Source organism: Nelusetta ayraudi, unplaced genomic scaffold (genome assembly GCF_046127955.1).
Source record: "Nelusetta ayraudi isolate G7.1 ecotype Tasmania unplaced genomic scaffold, CSIRO-AGI_Nayr_v1 ptg000092l, whole genome shotgun sequence".
NCBI lineage: Eukaryota > Metazoa > Chordata > Actinopteri > Tetraodontiformes > Monacanthidae > Nelusetta > Nelusetta ayraudi.
The window spans coordinates 2,372,473-2,392,868 of NW_027466142.1; the positions used below are offsets into that span (position 1 = coordinate 2,372,473).

At 48.1% G+C, this 20,396-nt stretch overlaps 1 protein-coding gene across 17 annotated transcripts in view; it reads right to left on the reverse strand.

The window, feature by feature from the left end:
- Positions 1-4,602: 4,602 nt before the first annotated feature.
- dapk1 (death-associated protein kinase 1) overlaps positions 4,603-20,396 on the reverse strand; it is a 50,173-nt gene continuing 34,379 nt past the window's right edge. For 2 of the 17 annotated variants that reach the window (XM_076047235.1, XM_076047247.1), the window contains 11 exons: positions 20,142-20,339; positions 17,455-17,553; positions 14,406-14,483; positions 13,506-13,722; positions 11,933-12,118; positions 11,644-11,841; positions 11,191-11,329; positions 10,674-10,794; positions 10,355-10,546; positions 6,669-9,814; positions 4,603-6,381 (listed from right to left, as the gene is read on the reverse strand). In XM_076047235.1, coding sequence (XP_075903350.1) covers positions 8,408-9,814; positions 10,355-10,546; positions 10,674-10,794; positions 11,191-11,329; positions 11,644-11,841; positions 11,933-12,118; positions 13,506-13,722; positions 14,406-14,483; positions 17,455-17,553; positions 20,142-20,339 — 2,835 coding nt within the window. In that variant the 3' untranslated portion in view covers positions 4,603-6,381; positions 6,669-8,407. Of the gene's footprint in view, positions 6,433-6,504; positions 6,598-6,653; positions 9,815-10,354; positions 10,547-10,673; positions 10,795-11,190; positions 11,330-11,643; positions 11,842-11,932; positions 12,119-13,505; positions 13,723-14,405; positions 14,484-17,454; positions 17,554-20,141; positions 20,340-20,396 lie in introns of those variants that run through there. The other 15 variants (XM_076047245.1, XM_076047243.1, XM_076047244.1 and 12 more) reach the window with 15 other exon arrangements.

The window sequence follows — 20,396 nt, forward strand, 5'->3', positions numbered from 1 at the left end:
CCCCCCAACTCACACACACACACACACACACACCCACACACACACACACACACACACACACACACACACACACACACACACACTTTACTTTAAAACCTTCGAAAATGTTTTAATCAATCAAAGTTAATGGTGGATGCATATTTTTCATCACTGAGAACAGTGAACATGCAGCTGCTTCACTTCTGATATATATAATTATAAATTATAAATATAAAAATACACAGTTGATTTTCTCCTGTTGGTTTTGCTTCAACCCCACAACATCTGAATGGAATAAATAAAAAACATAAAAATGGAGAACTACTGCCCAACATGCTAAATGATGAAGTAGTTCATTTATATGTGAATTTACACTACCAGTCAGAAGTTTGGACACATACTTCTGATTTAATGGTTTTTCTTTCATTTTCATGACTATTGACATTGTAGATTGTCACTCAAGGCATCAAAACTGTGAATGAACACATATGGAATATGTATTAAACAAAAAAGTGTGAAATAACTCAAACAAGTTTTATATCTTAGATGATCTAGAATAGCCTTCCTTTATATAAAACATATATGTATATATCTTTATATATAAAACATATTTTTGGCATTTAACATTGTTTTATTTTGCCACATTAATCCTCATATATTTGATGTCTTCAGGATGTATCTACAGTGTAGAAAGTAGTCATGATAGAGAAGAAACAGGTGTGTCCAGGTTTTGACTGGTAGTGTTTATAGATATATAACTGTTTGGTGATATACAGCTATAGTTGCATAATTTGAGTAAGGAGTGTTTTTCTGGATCACAAACCTTACACAACAACAACAACATCGAAGCTGTCCAGGTTCTAACAGTTGATGTAATTAAGGTTATAGATTGTGAGGGTGTTGGAGGATGATGTGATCCTTTATTGATCAACAGTGTGTGTGTTTGTGTGTGTGTGGGGGGGGGGGTTATGTATGCACGCAACCTATTTATTATATGTTTTGATGCAAAAATTTTATAGTGTGTTTAGTTTTCTCAACAGAGGATATCAAACAAATCATGACTCATGTTTCTGTCATGCAACACGCTACACTGCTACAGATGAATGCAGAAGTCCTGAAACTGTCGGAACCAAAGTCTGACTTCATCTCATTGAACTCATGTGACTGATCCGACTGGACCTTCTACAGTAATAGAGGGAGGTGATTGCATTTCAATGAAAATACTTGAGTCACTTTTGAGCAAAATAAGACCTGAACTGAGTTGGGGTTTTTAGGTTTGGTTTTTCACGACTGAAGCAGGTCTTGAACACTTTGGAGTCAACTGGCAGAAGTTAAGATGCACAAGAGTTGAGCTGCGAGCGCTTGGCTTGGCGTGAGGCAGCAGTACAGTGTGTGTGTGTGTGTGTGTGTGTGTGACATGACTCATTACATTCTGGCTGACGCTCATCTCATTTTTGAAGCTGCCATGTGATGGATGCGTGAGTTTCCTTTTTGCACAACTCTGAGTTTGCATGACGTGACAACGCGGTGCACAGCAGTGAGTAAAACTGTACAATTTCCCCAAAATGTGCAGAAATCGGACGCCGTCTTGGGCGTCTTTTGTGACCTGTGTTTCTCAAGCAGGGAGTCACATGACAGTGGGGTGGGGTGGGTGTCAGGACTTCCTCTACGGGCACGCACAGCTGCTCAGCAACAAAAACTTTTTTTTTTTTGCAGAAATAAATAGTACTAAAATAGTTCTATATAATAATTTACTGCAGCGTCATACTAAAGTGTGTTAATAAAGTCTTGGTTCCCTATGGTATGTTCTTGGTTTTTTTCAATAAACAGCAGATATTTGCTGGTAAGTGATTCACAGTAGGGATGGAGGGATAAACTTTAACTTTAAATTTATTTCTTTTTTTAGCAATTGAAAGATTTAAAAATGGGAGATTTAAGAATAAGAAAATCAGAGAGCAAGTGTGCGTCTAAAGTCAACACATTGCAAGGAATGGAGTCAGCAAAAGTAGCCGCTGATGAGCTTCATTGTTCAGACACAGATGAATGAAATTCAACACACTGTGGGTCCTTTAAACACGTTAACTGGCCACTGTCGGCTTCTGATCGCGTTTCTTTTCCCCCCTTTATTCGCTGAATCAGCGACTTGGCTGTCGGCTCGCACCTTGTTTGACTCAATCAAGCCGTGACATCAGCCTCAGTGAAGAATATGGCAGGACTCAGTTACATTTATGATTTAATGAGAAAACAAAGCAACACCGTGCAGAATTATTGTGTTGCCTCGTTCAGTTATAAATCTCTGTATTTGATCATTTGTCAGTGCTGCTTTTGATCACAACACCGATCGATGCAGACAACACAACAACAACAACAACAACACTATCAGCAGTCGCTCTGCTCTTCCGCTCCAACACTAATGGATCCAAAGGGAGGAATGCAAAAGAAAAGAGCCGCGTCTTGTTGTTGTTTGGTTCCGCAATCAGTCTTGTTTTTACAAACTTTATTGATCCCAAGAGGAATTTAAACACTGCTGTTTTTCAAACCTAAAGCGCTGAGAGGCGGTTGTGTGTTTCTGCAGGAGTAATATTTGCAGCCATGGTGCTGTTAATAGACGACCACATCGTCTCCTTGCCACCCAGCGGCAGCAGCAACATTTATGAATTACAGTATATTAAGTTGATTCCTTTCCCCCCAGCATGTCTGTATGTACTTCTGGTGCACACGTCTGTGCATGATTAACTACTATAAACAACTATAATTAATGATCCAACTGTCTGACTGCATATACAGGGATTTTCATTGAAACTAGAATCCAGGGATGGGGGGCAAACTACGGTCCAGGGGCCATATGCGGCCTGAAGAAATGATATTAATAGTCAGTCAGTCGTAAAATAGCTGTATTTCATCTATGTTTCCAGTGTTTTCAGAGTCATTTCAATAGAGAGCTAAACACCGTAGGGCTTCAAAGACACTTTGCTTTTTGTTCATTTTCAATTGACATTAAACCATCCTACGAGGTGGCTCACTAAAACACTTCATCCATCTGTTGCTGCGCCGGCCCCTCTGGCACATTTTACAACCCATTGTGGCCCCACCAGTCAAACAGTTTGCACACCACCTGGTCTAGACTGTAAATGCACTGGTTTTTCTTTTCTATCACAGTTATTGCCTGGGAAAAAAAAGGAAGTTTCACACGGCAGCTAAAGGCGATACAGCCATTAAAAGTGTGCATATGCAGCCCGCTGCTCTCATCAAACGTTCACATGCCTGTGGTGTCACATGCTCTGCCACATTAATCACTGTTGTTGTTGAGTGACGCCCGGCAGTGTCAGCAGCAATGGAGACAAGTCAAGACAAACCCAGATAGTTTTATCATGTGACTGTGTAGACAACTCCCCCCCTCTCCCCCAGGCCCCCCACTGCTGCTGCCACACAATGAACCTGGGAGAGGGTGAATAACCTGGAAGTGACTAATGATCAGGAAGACAATGGCCTGCTCCCCAAACCTCATCAGAGCAGATCAGTGGACCAGCCACTAATCATCCCACTCAACTCTAGTGTGCTGAAATGCTTGGAATTGCCAGTGATTCTATCAAACATGAGAAAGGCTTGATTGTCATCTAGCACTCTGGAGATTTAATGCAAGGCTGCTACTGTTAAAGCTCTGACTTGATCATTGATTGCTGCAGAAATGTGATGGAAAATATATTTTGCTACAGAGCCCTGGCCCTGTTAACAAGGCTTCACAAAATAAAAGCAATATTTCTAAAATGTTGACAAACTACAGTTGCGATTTGCAGGTGTTTCCACTGAATGGTGTGAAGTGCATAAGCCGTAATTCTCGGCAACTCTTTGCCCCCAAGACAGCTAATGTTGGAAAGCATTGGTTTTATGCACTCAAATAAATTAAATTCTTATTTAAATAAGTCTTGGCGACTCCTAGTAAAATTTTTGCTTTACAACAGGAGTCACCAAACTTTTTGAACCCGAGAGCTACTTGACGGTTGCTGAGTCGTATGAAGGGCAACCAGTTTGCTACACTCTCCTGAAATAGCAAACTGTCTCAATTATACATTATTATTATTATTGATACTAGCTGCGTTTCCATGACCCCTAAAATTGCGCAAAACCTAAATATTGCAATAAAAAATGGTCATGGAAACACCTAAACTTTGAAAAACCTCTTAAATATGGCTAAAAGGTTTTGAGGCTCTCATGAGGTGATTTTTCAGATGCATCCAAATGGAGGCATATCGCAAAAGTGTTATTGAAACACTTTTTTTTTTCGCATTTACACGTCACCGGGCGTGATGTACGGGGTCACATGACCAGTTCACTTCAAGTGAAAATGGCGCATCATGTTTGGACGGAGGAGGACACGGAATGTTTTTTGCAAGTGAGCAAAGAGAAAAATATAACAACCATTCTTGACCGCAAACAGCATGGAAATGCAGATTTATGGCAAAATGTTTTGTACCTCCCTCCACCCCGACGTGGTGCCCACGGGCACCGTGTTGGTAACCCCCTGGTTCAGATGAACTTGTTTTCAGTTCTGCATTTCCTTTCCAACAAACGTGAAGCAAACTACGTAGCTATGCGTCCTGAGTGACGGCGGAGACAGAAACCTTCGGTAAAGAATTTATTATAAAATGTTATTACACTGTAAAGTGTCAGAAGTACTAAGAACATGGCATTCCAAGACATGCTAAAATCAGGTAACATAAATAGTGGCAAAGAGACTTTGTGCAATGTGGCGATCAGACCGGAGTCTTCAAAAGGAAGCAAAGAAAAAAACAACATCACTCGAGTGGAACACACTGTTTGTTTTTTTTCCTCCAGAAAAGCAAAACAGGCAGAAAAATATTTCGGAGAAACACGTTTTGAATCCACTTATTTTGGTCGGACGTCATGACAGAATAATAATATGATGCGCCTCTTTTTTCCCCTCTTCCTCCTCGTTCTTGCCTCTTCTTTCTGAAACAGGAGTTCATTTCCCTTTCACTTCCCAGTGTGTGAACTGTACATGGCCAGAAGAGGAGCGACAGAGCGAGTGTATTTTAGGCACACAGCGTTGGCAGCAGTTACACACAACATCAACATCAACAGAAAAAAGCTTCAGTGAAACCGGAAAAAAACAAAAAATAAAAATAAAAAACATCAGTTTGATGCATTTCATCATGTTTCGTCATCACTTCTTTGTATTAAAAAAAAAACAAAACACGCAATAGTTTTCTTAGGAAAGATGTGCAGTACATTCATTTTGCCTTGTTGGAATCAGCAACACGTTTCCGATTCGGGGACCGAAAAATAACAAACAAAGAAAATAATAAAAGAAGCCACAAGCGATGAGCAGGAGGCAGGATGGAAGCAGGTGCTCAGTATTCACACTGCAAAGCTTTTCACGTTTGATGGCTGAAAAAAAAGACACCATCAGCTCAGAAACTAGCGAGAGCAGCGGCCGCTAACACTGAAGGAGGGAGGCGGAGGAGAAGGAGGAAGAGGAGGAGGAGGAGCGACGAAAGAAACACTGCACGCCGACGCAGCGCCGTCGTCTCCTCGCTGTCGCAAGCGAAGAAAATAAAAACGCTGTTTGCCGCGGCTCCCGTTTCCCTGCGGACGACGCGATTCACAGCGTGTAAACAGAGAGAGAGATAGAGAAGAGAGAGAGACAGAGAGAGTGAAAAAGGAGAAGTGAAGCCAGCGAGGCTGATGCGAGCTCAGCTTGGCGTGGGTGGAGGCTGGAGGCTCTTCTGCTGCCTCGGGTTCTAAAACCTGAAGCTTCACTTCTGCTGCCTCGGGTTGGAGAACCTGAAGCTTCACTTCTGCTGCCACGGGTTCTAAAACCTGAAGCTTTACTTCTGCTGCCTTGGGTTGGAGAACCTGAAGCTTCACTTCTGCTGCCACGGGTTCTAAAACCTGAAGCTTCACTTCTGCTGCCTTGGGTTCTAGAACCTGAAGTTTCACTTCTTCTGCCTTGAGTTCGAGAACCTGAAGCTTCACTTCTGCTGCCTCGGGTTCTAAAACCTGAAGCTTCACTTCTGCTGCCTCGGGTTGGAGAACCTGAAGCTTCACTTCTGCTGCCTCGGGTTCTAAAACCTGAAGCTTCACTTCTGCTGCCTTGGGTTCTAGAACCTGAAGTTTCACTTCTTCTGCCTTGAGTTCGAGAACCTGAAGCTTCACTTCTGCTGCCTCGGGTTGGAGAACCTGAAGCTTCACTTCTGCTGCCTCGGGTTCTAAAACCTGAAGCTTCACTTCTGCTGCCTTGGGTTCTAGAACCTGAAGTTTCACTTCTTCTGCCTTGAGTTCGAGAACCTGAAGCTTCACTTCTGCTGCCTCGGGTTCTAAAACCTGAAGCTTCACTTCTGCTGCCTCGGGTTGGAGAACCTGAAGCTTCACTTCTGCTGCCTCGGGTTCTAAAACCTGAAGCTTCACTTCTGCTGCCTTGGGTTCTAGAACCTGAAGTTTCACTTCTTCTGCCTTGAGTTCGAGAACCTGAAGCTTCACTTCTGCTGGCTCGGGTTCTAAAACCTGAAGCGTCACTTCTGCTGCCTGAGGTTGGAGAACCTGAAGCTTCACTTCTTCTGCCTTGGGTTCGAGAACCTGAAGCTTCACTTCTGCTGCCTTGGGTTCTAAAACCTGAAGCTTCACTTCTGCTACCTCGGGTTCTACCCCTGAACCTTCACTTCTGCTACCTCGAGTTCGAGAACCTGAAGCTCCATGAGCTTCACCCTGTCTGGCACCGTCCACAACTTTGACAAGGAGTTGTCACGTTGTGCGAAACTAACAAAAAATCACCAGCAACAACTAGAAGAGCAGCAACACTGTTTGGGGCTCGGAGGATCAACCTCCGGTAGTTAAAAACTGCTGCTCATCAAAATGTCAAAAATGCTGTCACCTCACTTTATTTGGGTAGATAGAAAACAGGTGGGAACACTGACACCTTGTGTCTCTGCTCCAATGGCGAGCCGACGATTCATTGGTTGTCTCTCCGCTGATCACCAGTGAGAAGCAGCATTGCAGGTGAAGCAGTGAAGCTCCCGCATGAAGAAACCTCATCCACATGACTCCATGTCTGATGTCAGCGAGCTGCCCAGAAACTACAGAACTTCCTCCTGTACTCCCTTTCGTCTCGTCTACCTTTTGAAAAATCCGCCCTCTGTGATGTCACAAAGAGCGCCGTTCACCCACCGGGATGAACACCTGGCCAGGCGTTCGTCCCGTCTGCTAGAATCCTTCGCAGCCTTGTCGTTTTTCATCCCCCTTCCAAACATGTTGAAGGTCCTCAGCTTTTTGCGGGAGGCTTCAAACACAGGGCTAACGATGCTGTTTTCTGAAGACCTGTGTTGTCGCTAACTACTGGTGCGCAGCTGCTCCACAGGAGGACCAGGATGGAACGCTGAGATGGGGAGAGCACAAAGGTTTAACTGGGACCTTCAAACTAACTGGTCTTCACTCACTCCATCGTCACGTGGCTGAGGGTGATTTATTTCACGCCCTAAACAGAACACAACAGATAAACAACCTCTGGCTGTGCTTCTTGTAATGCTCACGTCCTTTATTCTGAAATTTCCAAAGCATGCCAATGATTCGTCAATACTGTCTCTAATATTCTGGCCTTGAGCCGGTCGACGTGATTCGACCGCTCGTGTCAACAAGGCACAAGGCTCACTTCCTCTGTTTAGAAAGAAAGAACCGCCGTGGTCCAGACCAAACTAGACGAGTTCGTTGTGCTCTTCAGGGAGGTAGAAGGCCACAAAGGCACTCTGGGAAAAAAAGACACACAAAAAAACAACAACTGCTGTTGGCTTCGTAAAGAACACTGAGCGGAGCGGCCACCAGTCGCCCAAGAAGGAACGCAAAGAGTCAAAGAAGGGAGAGGAAAATGCAAGTCATGGTGGAGGGAGTGATGGAGGGATGGAGGGATGGATGGAGGGATGGAGGGCAGCCTCACTCTCTGACTGAAGGGGGGACGGATGTGGAAAAAGGTTCAAACCTCGAGGCTGCTCATCTTTTAGATCAACATCCACTCACTGTCCTCACACAGTTTTGAAGTTACACAGGAAAACACGACTTGACTGTAAGAGGCTGAAACTGAAGCTGCGAGTGAAGAGGAGGAGGAGAAAGAAAGAGAGAGAGAAAGAAAGAAAGAAAGAAAGAAAGAAAAAAAAAAAAAGCAGCACGACCTTCATTTTGAAACGAGAGAATATTAAAAGCGCAGGAATCAGCTTTGGAACTCACGACCGTCAGCTCGAACACGACTTCCACGGTGTGTGTGTGTGTGTGTGTGTGTACAGGTAAGGGGTTGGTGGGTGTGGTGGGCGAGCAGCTGGACCTCTGCTGACGATTGCACTTGATGTTGATTCACTCGCAAGCTCCCGTTAGTTTGTTTTTTAGGGGACTGTCCCTTCAAGGAGGTGGGCGGGGGAGGGGCTCAGCGGGAGACCACCGAGCTGATGGAGTTGTACGACGTGCCGCCGTTGCAGACGGGCGGGTAGCCGTTGGTGGCCGCCGCCGCCGCCGCCCCCCCACCGCCGCCGCTGCCAGTGTCGACCTTGAAGACGGGCGCTGCCCTCAGCAGGAAGTCGGCGGCATCGCGGCGGCCCAGCTCCCTGAGGCGGGTCATCAGCACGCCCACCGTGCTGTCGGCCCGCCCGCTCCACTCCTGCAGCAGCGCCGCCGTGGGGCTGGGCCCCCCCGCCGCCGCCCCGGCGACCCCCCCACTCCCGCCCAGCCGGGCCACCAGCTCGCTCAGGCCCAGGTTCATGGCCAGCAGGCACCAGTCCTTGCCCAGGGCGTCCTGGGGGTCCAACATGCGGCACAGGCGGCGGCGGGCCAGCGGCGGCACGTCGGCCACGTGCACCTGGCCGCCCAGCGCCCCCCGCTGGCAGGCCTCGGCGCAGCCCAGGGTCAGCACGCTGGCGAAGCTCTCCCGGTAGCCGCCCATGGTGTTGGCCAGCGAGGCCTCGCGCTGCGCCAGCGCCCGAGCAAAGTCCTTGGGCTGGTAGAGCATGACGGGCGCCTGGCGCCGCCGCAGCTGCTGCGGGCTCAGGTAGAAGCGGGCCGTCAGCAGGCCCGGCAGCGTGGACGCCATCAGGCCGTCGGCCACGGCCAGCAGGGCGTCCAGCAGGGCGCGGCAGCGGTGGCGCTCGGCCCGCCGGCCCCTCACCCGGACCTCCAGGCCCTGGCCGTGGTTGACCAGCAGCACCAGGGCCTCGGCGCTGCCGCGGCTCACCTTGGCGCCGTTGGTCCACAGGTGGATGTCGCCGCCGCCATCGAGGTCGTCCGCCGCCTTCCCCCCTCCCCCGTCACCTCCCTCCTCGCCCTCCCCGACCCCCCCCTCCTCGGGCTTCTGCTGCTGCTGGTGGCTCCAGCGGCACAGGTTGACCTGCAGCTTGTGGAAGAGGCCGCAGGGGAAGGGCGTCAGGTGCTCAGCGGGCACAAGCCGCACGCCGCCGTACACCAGCCCCTCCTCCGACTCCTCGCCCCCGTCCTCGCCCTGGTCCTGGTCCTGGTCCTGGTCCAGGCCCTGGTCCTCGTCCTCGTCCTCGCTCCAGCTGCGGCTCAGGCCACCCGTCTTGATGAGCGCGGGGACGTCCACCATGCCGGGGTTGGCGGCGTCGCGGGCGCACACGTCCATGGCGTCCAGGATCTGCAGCAGCTCGTCCACGTCGCTCTCGGGCGCCAGCGCCTGCACCTCCTCCAGCCTGTAGCGCCCCCTGTAGTGGTGGATGGCCTTGGGCGTCTCGGCCGACAGCAGCCGGCCCAGGACGTGGCTGCAGAGCCAGCGAGGCTCCAGCAGGACCACATCCTGCACCGTCTCACTCTGCATGATGTTGATCTGGATGGGGAGGGGTGGCGAGAGAGAGAGAGACATAGAGAAAGAGAGAGAGAGAGAGAGAGAGAGAGAGAGAGAGAGAGAGAGAGAGAGTAGGGCGAGGAGGGGGGTAAGACATTAAAATATATCGGCAAAGTGTGACGGATGACATGGGAGTCACAAGAAGAACTCCAACTGTCAATAGAAACAGACGGTCACGATCAAACATTGCACCCTGGTGGTAGTTACATGAACTGGCAGATTTCAACAGACGTCACAGTAACGCTGGTTACTATCATTCAAAGGCTAAGTGAGGAAGACCCAGGATGGAGGGGCTAGGTCTCTCCGCTGGACCTGGGAACACCTTGAGGTCCCACCGGATGAGGTGGCGGATGTGACCGGGGCCAGGGAGGTCTGGGGGTCTCTGCTGAGACTGGTGCCCTCTCAACCCAACTCCGGATAAGCGGCAGAAGATGGATGGATGGATGGATGGAATAATCAAGCCAAATACAACACACTGGACTTTCAACTATCCTGGAGGTCAAGCAGCGTGATGACACCCACCTCGCCCATGCTGTGCAGCTGCTGGGCCAGCGTGCGCAGGTGCTCCTGGCTGACCAGAGGGTTGATGTTCTCCTGGACGTCGGCCACAAACTGCTGCCAGGACATCAGCTGGTTGGGTCCACTCAGCTTCCTCCAGGCCGGCAGGGCGGTCAGCAGCCGCTCCGACAGCAGCGTCATGGAGCTGCAACGCTGCTGCAGGTAAAGAGAGGGCGGTGCATCGGGTCAGAGGTCACACAGTCCGCTGGCTCTGAATTCTTTGGCAAATCAGCATCACAGTGTATTTTGTGTGTGTGTGTGTGTGTGCGCGCGCCCCACTCACAGACAGAATGCTGGTGCGCAGCTCATGCAGGTGGTTCCTCAGCAGCTTCATGTCTTTGGAGTTGGAGGCTCCGGCGTCCATCACAAACACTTTGTCACTGATGTGCAGATCGACGCCGAACCTGGAGGACACACGCGCAGCGAGAGGCAGTTTAATCACATGTAAGTGTTTGAACCAAAGAGCTCAAATCAAACATTAACTTAAGGAAATACTGTAGAACGAAAGACGTTAGTCAAGTTTGATCGTCAGACCTGTTATTAAACAGTTTCTGTTGTTCTATGAATGGGATTCACTAAATTGTAGCTTAGGAACTAAAAAGTGACTAAAGTGTGTAAAGAATAGGACTGTCTTGTTATCAGATTAATCTTTTGGTAAGACTTTCTATGAAGGTCTGTTGTATAGTGCATTATGAGTGCCTTCATAAGGCATTATAATGCCTTTATAAGGTATTACAATGCCTTTAAAGACATTATAATGCTTTTAAAGGCACTCATCAGGGCTGAGCCGAGCTCCTGACCTGTTCCTGACTTCCTTCAGCAGCACCTTCTCCTTGGCGTAGCTGAACTCTCCGGAGACGGCCCTGGGGATGTCGGCCAGGTCGGCGTGCGTTGCCACCAGGACGACGTGCAGCGGCTGCAGGACGCGACCTGCAAACGCTGGTGGCGCCAGAGAGCAAAGATTCAAACTCTTCATTTATATAGATAACACAAAAAAACAAATTCTGCAATGCTTCTTTATTTTCTATTATCAAATGTCTTGTCAAATGTCCCTTCACTCCTTCATATACATCTGTCTTTCCCATTGCATTGTAAGTTTTTAGAAAATAACATACCCTATTTTTGTGCATTTTGTTTAGTTTTGTCCCAAAAAAAATATTGCGAGTAAATAATTTGACCTCCCTGAGCAGAACCACATTCTGGGTCTATTTAAATTAAAGTCTGAAATCTGAAGAGCCACGGCGGCTTCTTACGGATGTTCTCCAGGGGCAGGGTGAGAGCCTTGAGCAGGTTCAGCCAGTAGGTGATGTGGCTCAGCTGGGTCTCGTACGGCTCCTCCAGGCTGAACAGCACCAGGTGGATGGCCGTGGCGTCGTTGGCCGCAAAGTAGTCGTAGGAGCAGTAATACACCGGGTTCCCCGAGAACTCCCACACGCTGAAATCTCCCACGCCTGATCGGGGAGGAGAAGCAGAGCGGGAGGTGAAGGGACGACAGGAGAAAGAGAAGAAGAGGAGGTGTGTGTGCTCATTGCAGTGGCTCACTGTGGATGTTGGCGTGCTGGATGTCGATGGCCTTGGTGGCCTGCTCGTCGGCCGCCGACAGGGCGCTGTGCACCGGCGAGAAGACCTCCAGCACTCCCTTGGTCAGGCTGGGCTCGAACATCATGCTGCGGCTGCGCACGCTCACGTTCTCGCAGCCCGGGTACAGGTTGGAAATGCTCACTGACACTGAAGATGAGAAGAAGATGTTGTTCATTGCAGACAGTAAGAGAAAGGTGTGCTCTTTTATAAATGTAGTTTTTTAATTCTGTATGGACAAAAGGTTGGGCGATTTTACACCTAAAATCCAAGGAACAGGTAACAACCTGTAATACAGTTTCAGAGGCTCGTAATTGGGTTTGAAAATCTATTTATTAATCTGTTATTATTACTTAAAAAAAACTTTTTGATTTTAGATTTCCAATATGTGCAACCGACAATGGACTACGAAGCCCTATATATCTATTGCATGTCTGTCACCACTTGGGGGCGATATTTAGCTAACAAACAAAGAGGGATTCCTGAGGAGAAACTGAAGTGGTGCGGAATGCACAGAAGCACCGCAGAGACTAAATCTGCCTCGTTGCTTCATTTCAAGATTTGGTTGAAAGAATCTTTCCAAAAACATCAGGGGGGGAGGGAGAAAGACGAAACAGCCCCCCTGCACCCTCCACCTAGAAAAATACAAAAACGTTCGCAGTTTGTCCAGAAAGAACCCACGTAGGCAAACATAAACCCTGGCACTGCTTTGTGCTGCAACACACAGACGCTGTATTTTGCAGCGAAGTCACCAAAGTTGACGCTTGACGGAGGTAAATATTGACTTTACGTGCCATAACTTGGACTTTTGACAAGGAGACAAAGCAGAAAAATTAATGCCGAGTTGGAAATCTGACAAGGAGACAAACGGGTGCACTGAGAGACCCGGGTTCCTCTCAGTCCGGCCTCCAGGCACGTCGTCGCAGCAGATAGAACGCACAGTCAACAGACCCAATTCAGCCAAAAAAGCTCCTTCAGTCCCTGGTGGCCTCCGACGCCACCTTCAAACCCTCAGGTAGCAGGCAGAGAACCAAAGCTGGAGAACCGCGTGGAGGCACCATGAGCCAAACTGATGGATTCCACTGCAGCACTGCTGGGTTTTTGGCTGGTAAGTGGTGTTGACTAGAGAGGGTCAGTGACGGAGCAGGTCGACAGTTTTGCGTTGGTGCATTTTGGTGACGCAGTGCCTACACTGCTCATCTGCACTTATAATTTTATTTTTTTTTTTAACTTTTCTTTTCACTTTTGTCACTTGTCTGTGAAGGCTCTCAGTCATCCAGGTCATCTTAACTGGACTTGTTCTGGTGATCTTGAAGACATTCCCACTTTTTTAAAATTCTTTTTTTCTTTATTCCAGGTAACGCACAATCACGTCGGCTTCTGCCACATTTCACTGGCATGTAACCTGACACGTGACAAATAAAAATCTTCGAATCCTCTGATATAATTTTTTCTCTAAAAATAAATAACATGCAGCAGGTGTGGAAATCATTCCGTCTACTGGCAGGTTCTCCCTCCTTCCCCCTCCGTCACCTACCGGGTGGTTTGGAGTTGACGGGGGAGTTGGGGTGGCGCGCTGCGTTGGCCATGCGCGGCCTCCTCCTCCTGAAGAAGCTGCGCAGGATGCCACACTTGAGGGACTCCAGCAGGGCGCTCTTCCCTGATCCAGAGTGACCAAAGAGCTTCAGCTTGATCCTGGGCTGCAGCGTCTGGGTGGCACGCAGCTGCTGGATGTAGCTCAGCTTGTGGTTGTCCTGAGGAGGGTGGAGCGACAGGTGTGATGGGAGTTTAGACTGTGTAGAAACCCCCCCCCCAAAAAAAATAAATAAATAAATGAGTTGGCAGCACGTAGCCTAACCGTCGCACAATCCTCAACAGTCTGCCTCCCTGCGGCTCAACGTGTCAGCAGGTTGACTTGGTTGAAAAAAAAACAGTTTGCAGCCAACAAGGTCAAAAAATTCAGTTTAGGTTTAGAACCGAGTTTTGTGTGTCGCGCAATGGCCGACTGAAGCAGCCGTGAACCTGCGCAGAGGAAACCAGAAGGAACATCAGCGTGTTGATCACAAGGTGTTTGAGCGACACGCTGGAGCCCAATCTAAACTGCCTGGATGAGTCGAGTCGAGCACACACACACACACACACACACACACACACACACACACACACACACACACACACACACACACACACACACACACACACACACACACACACACACGAGGTGAGGCGCTAAATTCACGCCGTTTCTGGGAGAAACGTCTCCCTCCGCACCTCACCACTGAAATAGAGCCCAGAGTGACGGCAGGGCATCGCACCCACTGCAGGCTTCTCTTTCACTGCAGTGCAAATCCAGCGTCAGGGTTTCACCTGACACACTTGCTGACAAGCTGGTGTGTGTGTGTGTGTGTGTGCGTGAGAGAGAGAGTGTGTGAATTACCTTTTTCAGCTTCCCCAGCAGAGAAACAATGAGCTCGTGCTGTTCGGAGAGGGCCAGGTCTTCAGCCGTCTTGCCGTCCTGACAGACAGACAGACAGACAGACAGAGGGAGGGTGAGCTAGACTCACCATGACGCCTCTGATTGTGATTCTTTTAATGAGCACACAGCCAAGCTGGTGGAAGTTGTTGTCAGTCCAGCTTGGTCCAGGTTCCAACATTTAGACACATCATAATCATACATGCAGACAGACACACACCATGCGTAGCCCGCCTCAGTGTTCAGAGTTCAGGATGTTGGTTGCAATTCGAAGAATCCAATCAAATCAAACAATTCCACGCTCGTGTCGAAAGCTGATGTTCAGCGGCGCTAATGTGATGATGACCCTTCAACAGACGCGAGCAGAGGAGCACCGACTAGTTGTCTAGTAAACCCAGCAGAGATCTCCCACTCATAACATTGTCATCATCGTCGTTACATAGCATGACTAGAGGCTGTTTATCACTCCGTCACTCCCCCTCTCCGTCCAGCACCAGGAGTGTCTTTATCTCTTTCTCTGGCCTTCCTCCTCCTGGACACCTCCACAGGCCTGCAGTCCTGACGGGGCTTCATGTCTCTTTCACAAACGCAGCCATCTGTCACTGTCCAGCTCTGGCTGCTTCTCCGCAGGGAGGGACAGAAAGAAAGGCAGCGACAGCCTGGAACGCCCACGCCAGCCTCTTACCATCACGGCAGAGGACCATCAAGAGGGTTCGCTGTGAAACGCACCGTGATGATTGGTTCCTCCTGAAAATCAATCCTAAACTGTATTGATTTGAATCGTCAATGGAATCACCTCCTTTTCTTTGTGTGCTCTTCACTGGAAGGTCACACACCTGTCAACCTGTTGTTCTGCTGCTCTGGTTGCTCAATCAGTCTGTCGTTGTTAAAAGGACCTCAAATCTCTCAATTCTTGACATCGCAGGGCAAAGGCATTGCTGCCAAAAGAATAATAATGATGATGATGATAATGAATAATAATAATAATAACAATAATAATGAAAGAAACTTTGTGTGAGGGTTAAAAGATCTCCTTTTCCAGCAGTTGAGATGCTTCCACCTTGCTACAAAGGTCAACCAGGCCTCTCTGATGCTTCTCCTCCCAGGTGAGTGACGGCAGGCAGCCAGGTGTTCACACTGCGCTCCGGGACCCACTCACAGCCAAGTCGGCTTGGATGGCCGGACGGCAGTGAATCATCGTCCCAGGCTGCTCCGTTAAAAGTCCCGGGATTAAAGACGCAGCCATAAAATATACGGGGCCTTTAATGAACCAATGAAACGACCACTTACTGCACTTAACTGAGAGTGGATTCACATGCAGATGGCAGAGTGTTACAACTCTTACTATCGCTGACTGGCGGATGGCGTGTGTGCCTTTTAAAAAGAGAGGAGTGACACCAGCTCATCTGTCGTGCGACTGTTTATATAATAGGGATGCAACGGTAGCGTTTTCCCACCGTTCGGTATCCATCACGATTTTTGGGCCACAGTACATTTTTGATGTCTTAATATAAAACTACTGATAGGCAAAGGCAACACTGTATTGTAAAAATAATGAAAAATACAGATATAATCAAACCACAAACTTTATTTTAAAAAACTGGTAGACACAGTCACCACCAGGGCGGCGTCGCAACACCAAAAAACAGCAGGAGCGGGTCAAATTATTAATAACTGTGGGACCAGCGGGTTGCCAAAAAGCCGCCCACCACTCGTCTGCGCCGCTGAGTGGATCTACCGGCACAACATGCAATTTTTGATCAATTTCGTGAGTGGCACAAACGTACCGAAATACTGTGGTTTGCCGCTGTGCATCCAACCGAACGGTTCGGTAAAATACCAACTACTGTTGCATCCCTATTATTCACTATGAAAGGCTGCTGATGTAGGTTAAGACCACGTCTGACTGCTTTGAGCAGTAAACACCAAAGGTGCGAGTCGCTGACCCCCCTCACCGACGCGCCACTCTTCCACAATCCGAGTCGGAGCAGAATAATCCCGCACGGTTAACCTCCCCGTCTCGGCCGGCCGGACACTGAATTATACATGGCAGTATGTGCCTCCCGGATTAAACATGCATGGCACATCAGCTGTCATACAATATTAACGGTTGGAGAATGCAGAGAGAGAAGGGGAAGCCTCGGCATCGAGCATCTGGAGGGAAGACAACACTGACAAAAAGCAACACGGAATATAAAATAGATAATGCAAAAAAACTGGCCACTGGCTGTAATGTAATACAACGTAATCAGTGATCTCTCATAGTCATATATATCTAACTGGAGAAATCCGGCAAAACGTATGTTAAATAAGTAAAAAAAAATATATGTCATCAAAAAGTCAGAACACCCCCCCAAAAATCTCTCCTAATACTTGAGACATAGAGCTTTAAAAAGTTCTTGAATCACACAAGGGTAAGAGTCTGCTCTGGGAAACACTTTGTCAAAACTTCTGAGCCATTTAAAGGGGGAAATTAATGCGTGAATTAGAGTTCAAGAGGTTAAATTAATTAGAATAATAAAAGGGAAAAAGCACAATAAGTCCTTTAAGCCTCGAGGCCTGGGAGAGATTGTGCAGCTCAGTTTCTGGAAGGTGGCGCTAATGATAAAAGTCTGTGAATTAAGAAGCCGCTTTTCTGTTTCTATGAAGACAAAACGCTGCTCACCAAATGGAGCAGAAAATGAACAGACGCCTTACAAAAAAAGTCTATGTTTTCAGAAGAGGAGATTTTAAACGTGGATACCACATCAACTATGTCCCATTATAGTCAAGACAACCTTCCTCAGAAGACTCTCAGAATTAAACCGAGTCTTGCTCCACTGTGAACAGCTGAACTCCATCATATGAAATCTATAAGAGAAGAAGCCTGACTTCATTGGACTTCATTGCACTCGAAACGACTGCCATTCGATCCATCAGCGGCCACCGAGGGACAAGAAGCTGTGATGACTTGGGGTAAAATGGGTAAAAAAAAAAAAAAAAGAAGAAGGCAGGAAGCAGCGCGGTGACTCACGTGGGTGACGGCCTCTGTGTTGGCTCCGGCCAGGCACAGGTGACGGACCACCTCCAGGCTGCCGTTGTTGGCGGCCAGGTGCAGAGGAGTTCTGCCGTACTGGAGCAGAGGAAGGGGAGACATTCAGGAGAGATGAGTTTATTCACTGACTACCTGAGGGACGGTGACACAGCTGAGTCAATGCCGACCACACATTTTAAGGAAGTATAAAAAAAAAAAAAACACGATGAAAAAGAAAGAAAGAAATTCATTTCAAAATGTGGCCTCCTGTTAGGATACAACTACAAAAAATTGACAAAAAACAATCAGTAATCAATCAATTTCAATCAATTCCCATCTATCCATCCATCCATTCATCCATCCATCCATCCATCTTCAATCCCATCACAGCTGGGGCTCTGCTGGAGCCTCTCCCAGCTGTCATAGGGTGAAGGCAAACAGCCCTTCACACTCACACACACACACCTACAGACAATCTAGAGTTCCCAGTTCACCTCACATGCATAGTTTTGGACTGTGGGAGGAAGCAGGAGAACATGGAGAGAACCCACAGACACATGGAGAACATGGAGATAAATCCCACAGACACATGGAGAACATGGAGAGAACCCCACAGACACATGGAGAACATGGAGAGAACTCAGCAGACACATGGAGAACATGGAGAGAACCCAGCAGACACATGGAGAACATGGAGAGAACCCACAGACACATGGAGAACATGGAGCGAACCCCACAGACACAGGGAGAACATGGAGAACATGGAGCGAACCCCACAGACACATTGAGAACATGGAGAACATGGAGAGAACCCAGCAGACACATGGAGAACGTGGAGAAAACCCAGCAGACACATGGAGAACATGGAGAGAACCCACAGACACATGGAGAACAGTGAGAACGTGGAGAGAACCCAGCAGAGACAGGGAGAACATGGAAAGAACCCAGCAGACACATGGAGAACGTGGAGAGAACCCACAGACACATGGAGAACAGGGAGAACGTGGAGAGAACCCAGCAGACACAGGGAGAACATAGAGAGAACCCAGCAGACACAGGGAGAACGTGGAGAACGTGGAGAGAACCCAGCAGACACAGGGAGAACATGCAAACGCCACACAGAAAGACCCCAGGAATCAAACCCACAACCTTCTTGCAGTGAGGCGGCAGCGCTAACCACCACCGTTTGTCGCCCTCAATCAATTCCCATTTGTCAAAACTACACTGAGTGTGCATCCTGCAGCACTCCACCGTGTCAGCCCCTCATCTTTCCTTGCCAGCGTCTCCAGCTCACAGCCAAGACAGATACATGCACATATTCAGACACAGCTGGCTGCTTCAGATAAGCTTGGAGAGGAAAAAAAAGGGGGGTGGGGGCGTTCAGATACTGAAAATAATGAATAAATCACAACATCTCCAGCGACGCAGCGTGGAGACGAGCTGCCAGAGTGTGAGGGGAGCCGCTGTCTGACGGTGGAATAAAGCAGAAAGTGGTGGATGGTGTTGGAATGGCGTGTGAAAAGTGTGGGAGGCGGTGGAGCCTTGCAGCAGGATGGTGCTTCAGTTTAGAGCAGGTACACCATGGAGCCACCACCTGCAGCAGCAGCAGTTTAGAGCAGCTACAGCAGGGAGCCACCACCTGCAGCAGCAGCAGTGCAGCTGGATGGAAAGAGGTTGACGGTGGTGGTGGCCAAGAGGCAGTTTATGAACCCATTAGTTTGGATCACACAGCAACAATCCTGTGGGTGCATGCATTAATCCCTTTAATCCCTCCTGTGTGTGTGTGTGTGTGTGTGTGTGCGTGTGTGTGTGTGTGTGTGTGTGTGTGTGGGTGTTTGCTTTCTATGTTTATTTATCTCTCTGTCTGTCTGACCTGTAATAGGGCTGGATTTTGGCACCAGTCAGACAGTTTAGTCTACATGGGTGTAAAAACACCTAGTACACGCGTGAGTGTCAAAACAACACAGCTAAACACTCTGGCAAACACGGCAGCGACCTACTTCTACTCTTACTGTAGTTTAGAAAAGAACAAAACAAAAACATTGTCATCGTCTAAAATGTAACTGTAACTGTGCTGTAAAAACAAGAAATAAATAAAATTAAATTAAATTTAATTAAATTAAATATACCCTAACAGTCAAACGTTTGGATACATACTTCTGATTTAATGGGTTTTCTTTCATTTTCATGACTATTGATATTGTAGATTGTCACTCAAGGCATCAAAACTGTGAATGAACACATATGGAATATGTATTAAACAAAAAAGTGTGAAATAACTCAAACAAGTTTTATATCTTAGATGAACCAGAATAGCCACCCTTCATATAAAACATATATATAAAATAACATATATAGGTATTTAACTTTTTTTTTCTTTTGCTAAATTAATCCACATATCTTGGTCATATATTCATCTTAAGATGACTTCAGTATGTATCTACAGTGTAGAAAGTAGTCAAGATAAAGAAGAAACCGATGTGTCCAAACATTTCCACTGATAGCACCAAAGAAACTGGGTCAGAACCCTGAAGAACACCTGTATCCACTCTCTGATCAGCAGCTAAAAACGCATTTTTGCGATGAGCAAAGATAGTGATTTATACCACTTTTTAACCCTACAAAGAACCAATGGAAGGCCACCAAAGCCCATGAACCCTCATCAGGGTGTTGGTTCTGGTGCTGACCTTATTGGGAAGGTCCAGGGCGCCGCCGGCACCACAGATGGCTGTGACCACGGCCAGGTTGCCGTCCTTGCAGGCGATGTGCAGCGGCGTGTTGCCGTGGCGGTCCTGCTGGTCGGCGTGGCAGCGGTGGTCCAGCAGGCAGCGGACCACCTCCACCTGGCACCTCCGCACCGCCAGGTGCAGCGCCGTGTGGCCGTCCTGCAACAACACACAGGGACAGCAGGACATTATTTTCTCTCTAGATACTATCTATAA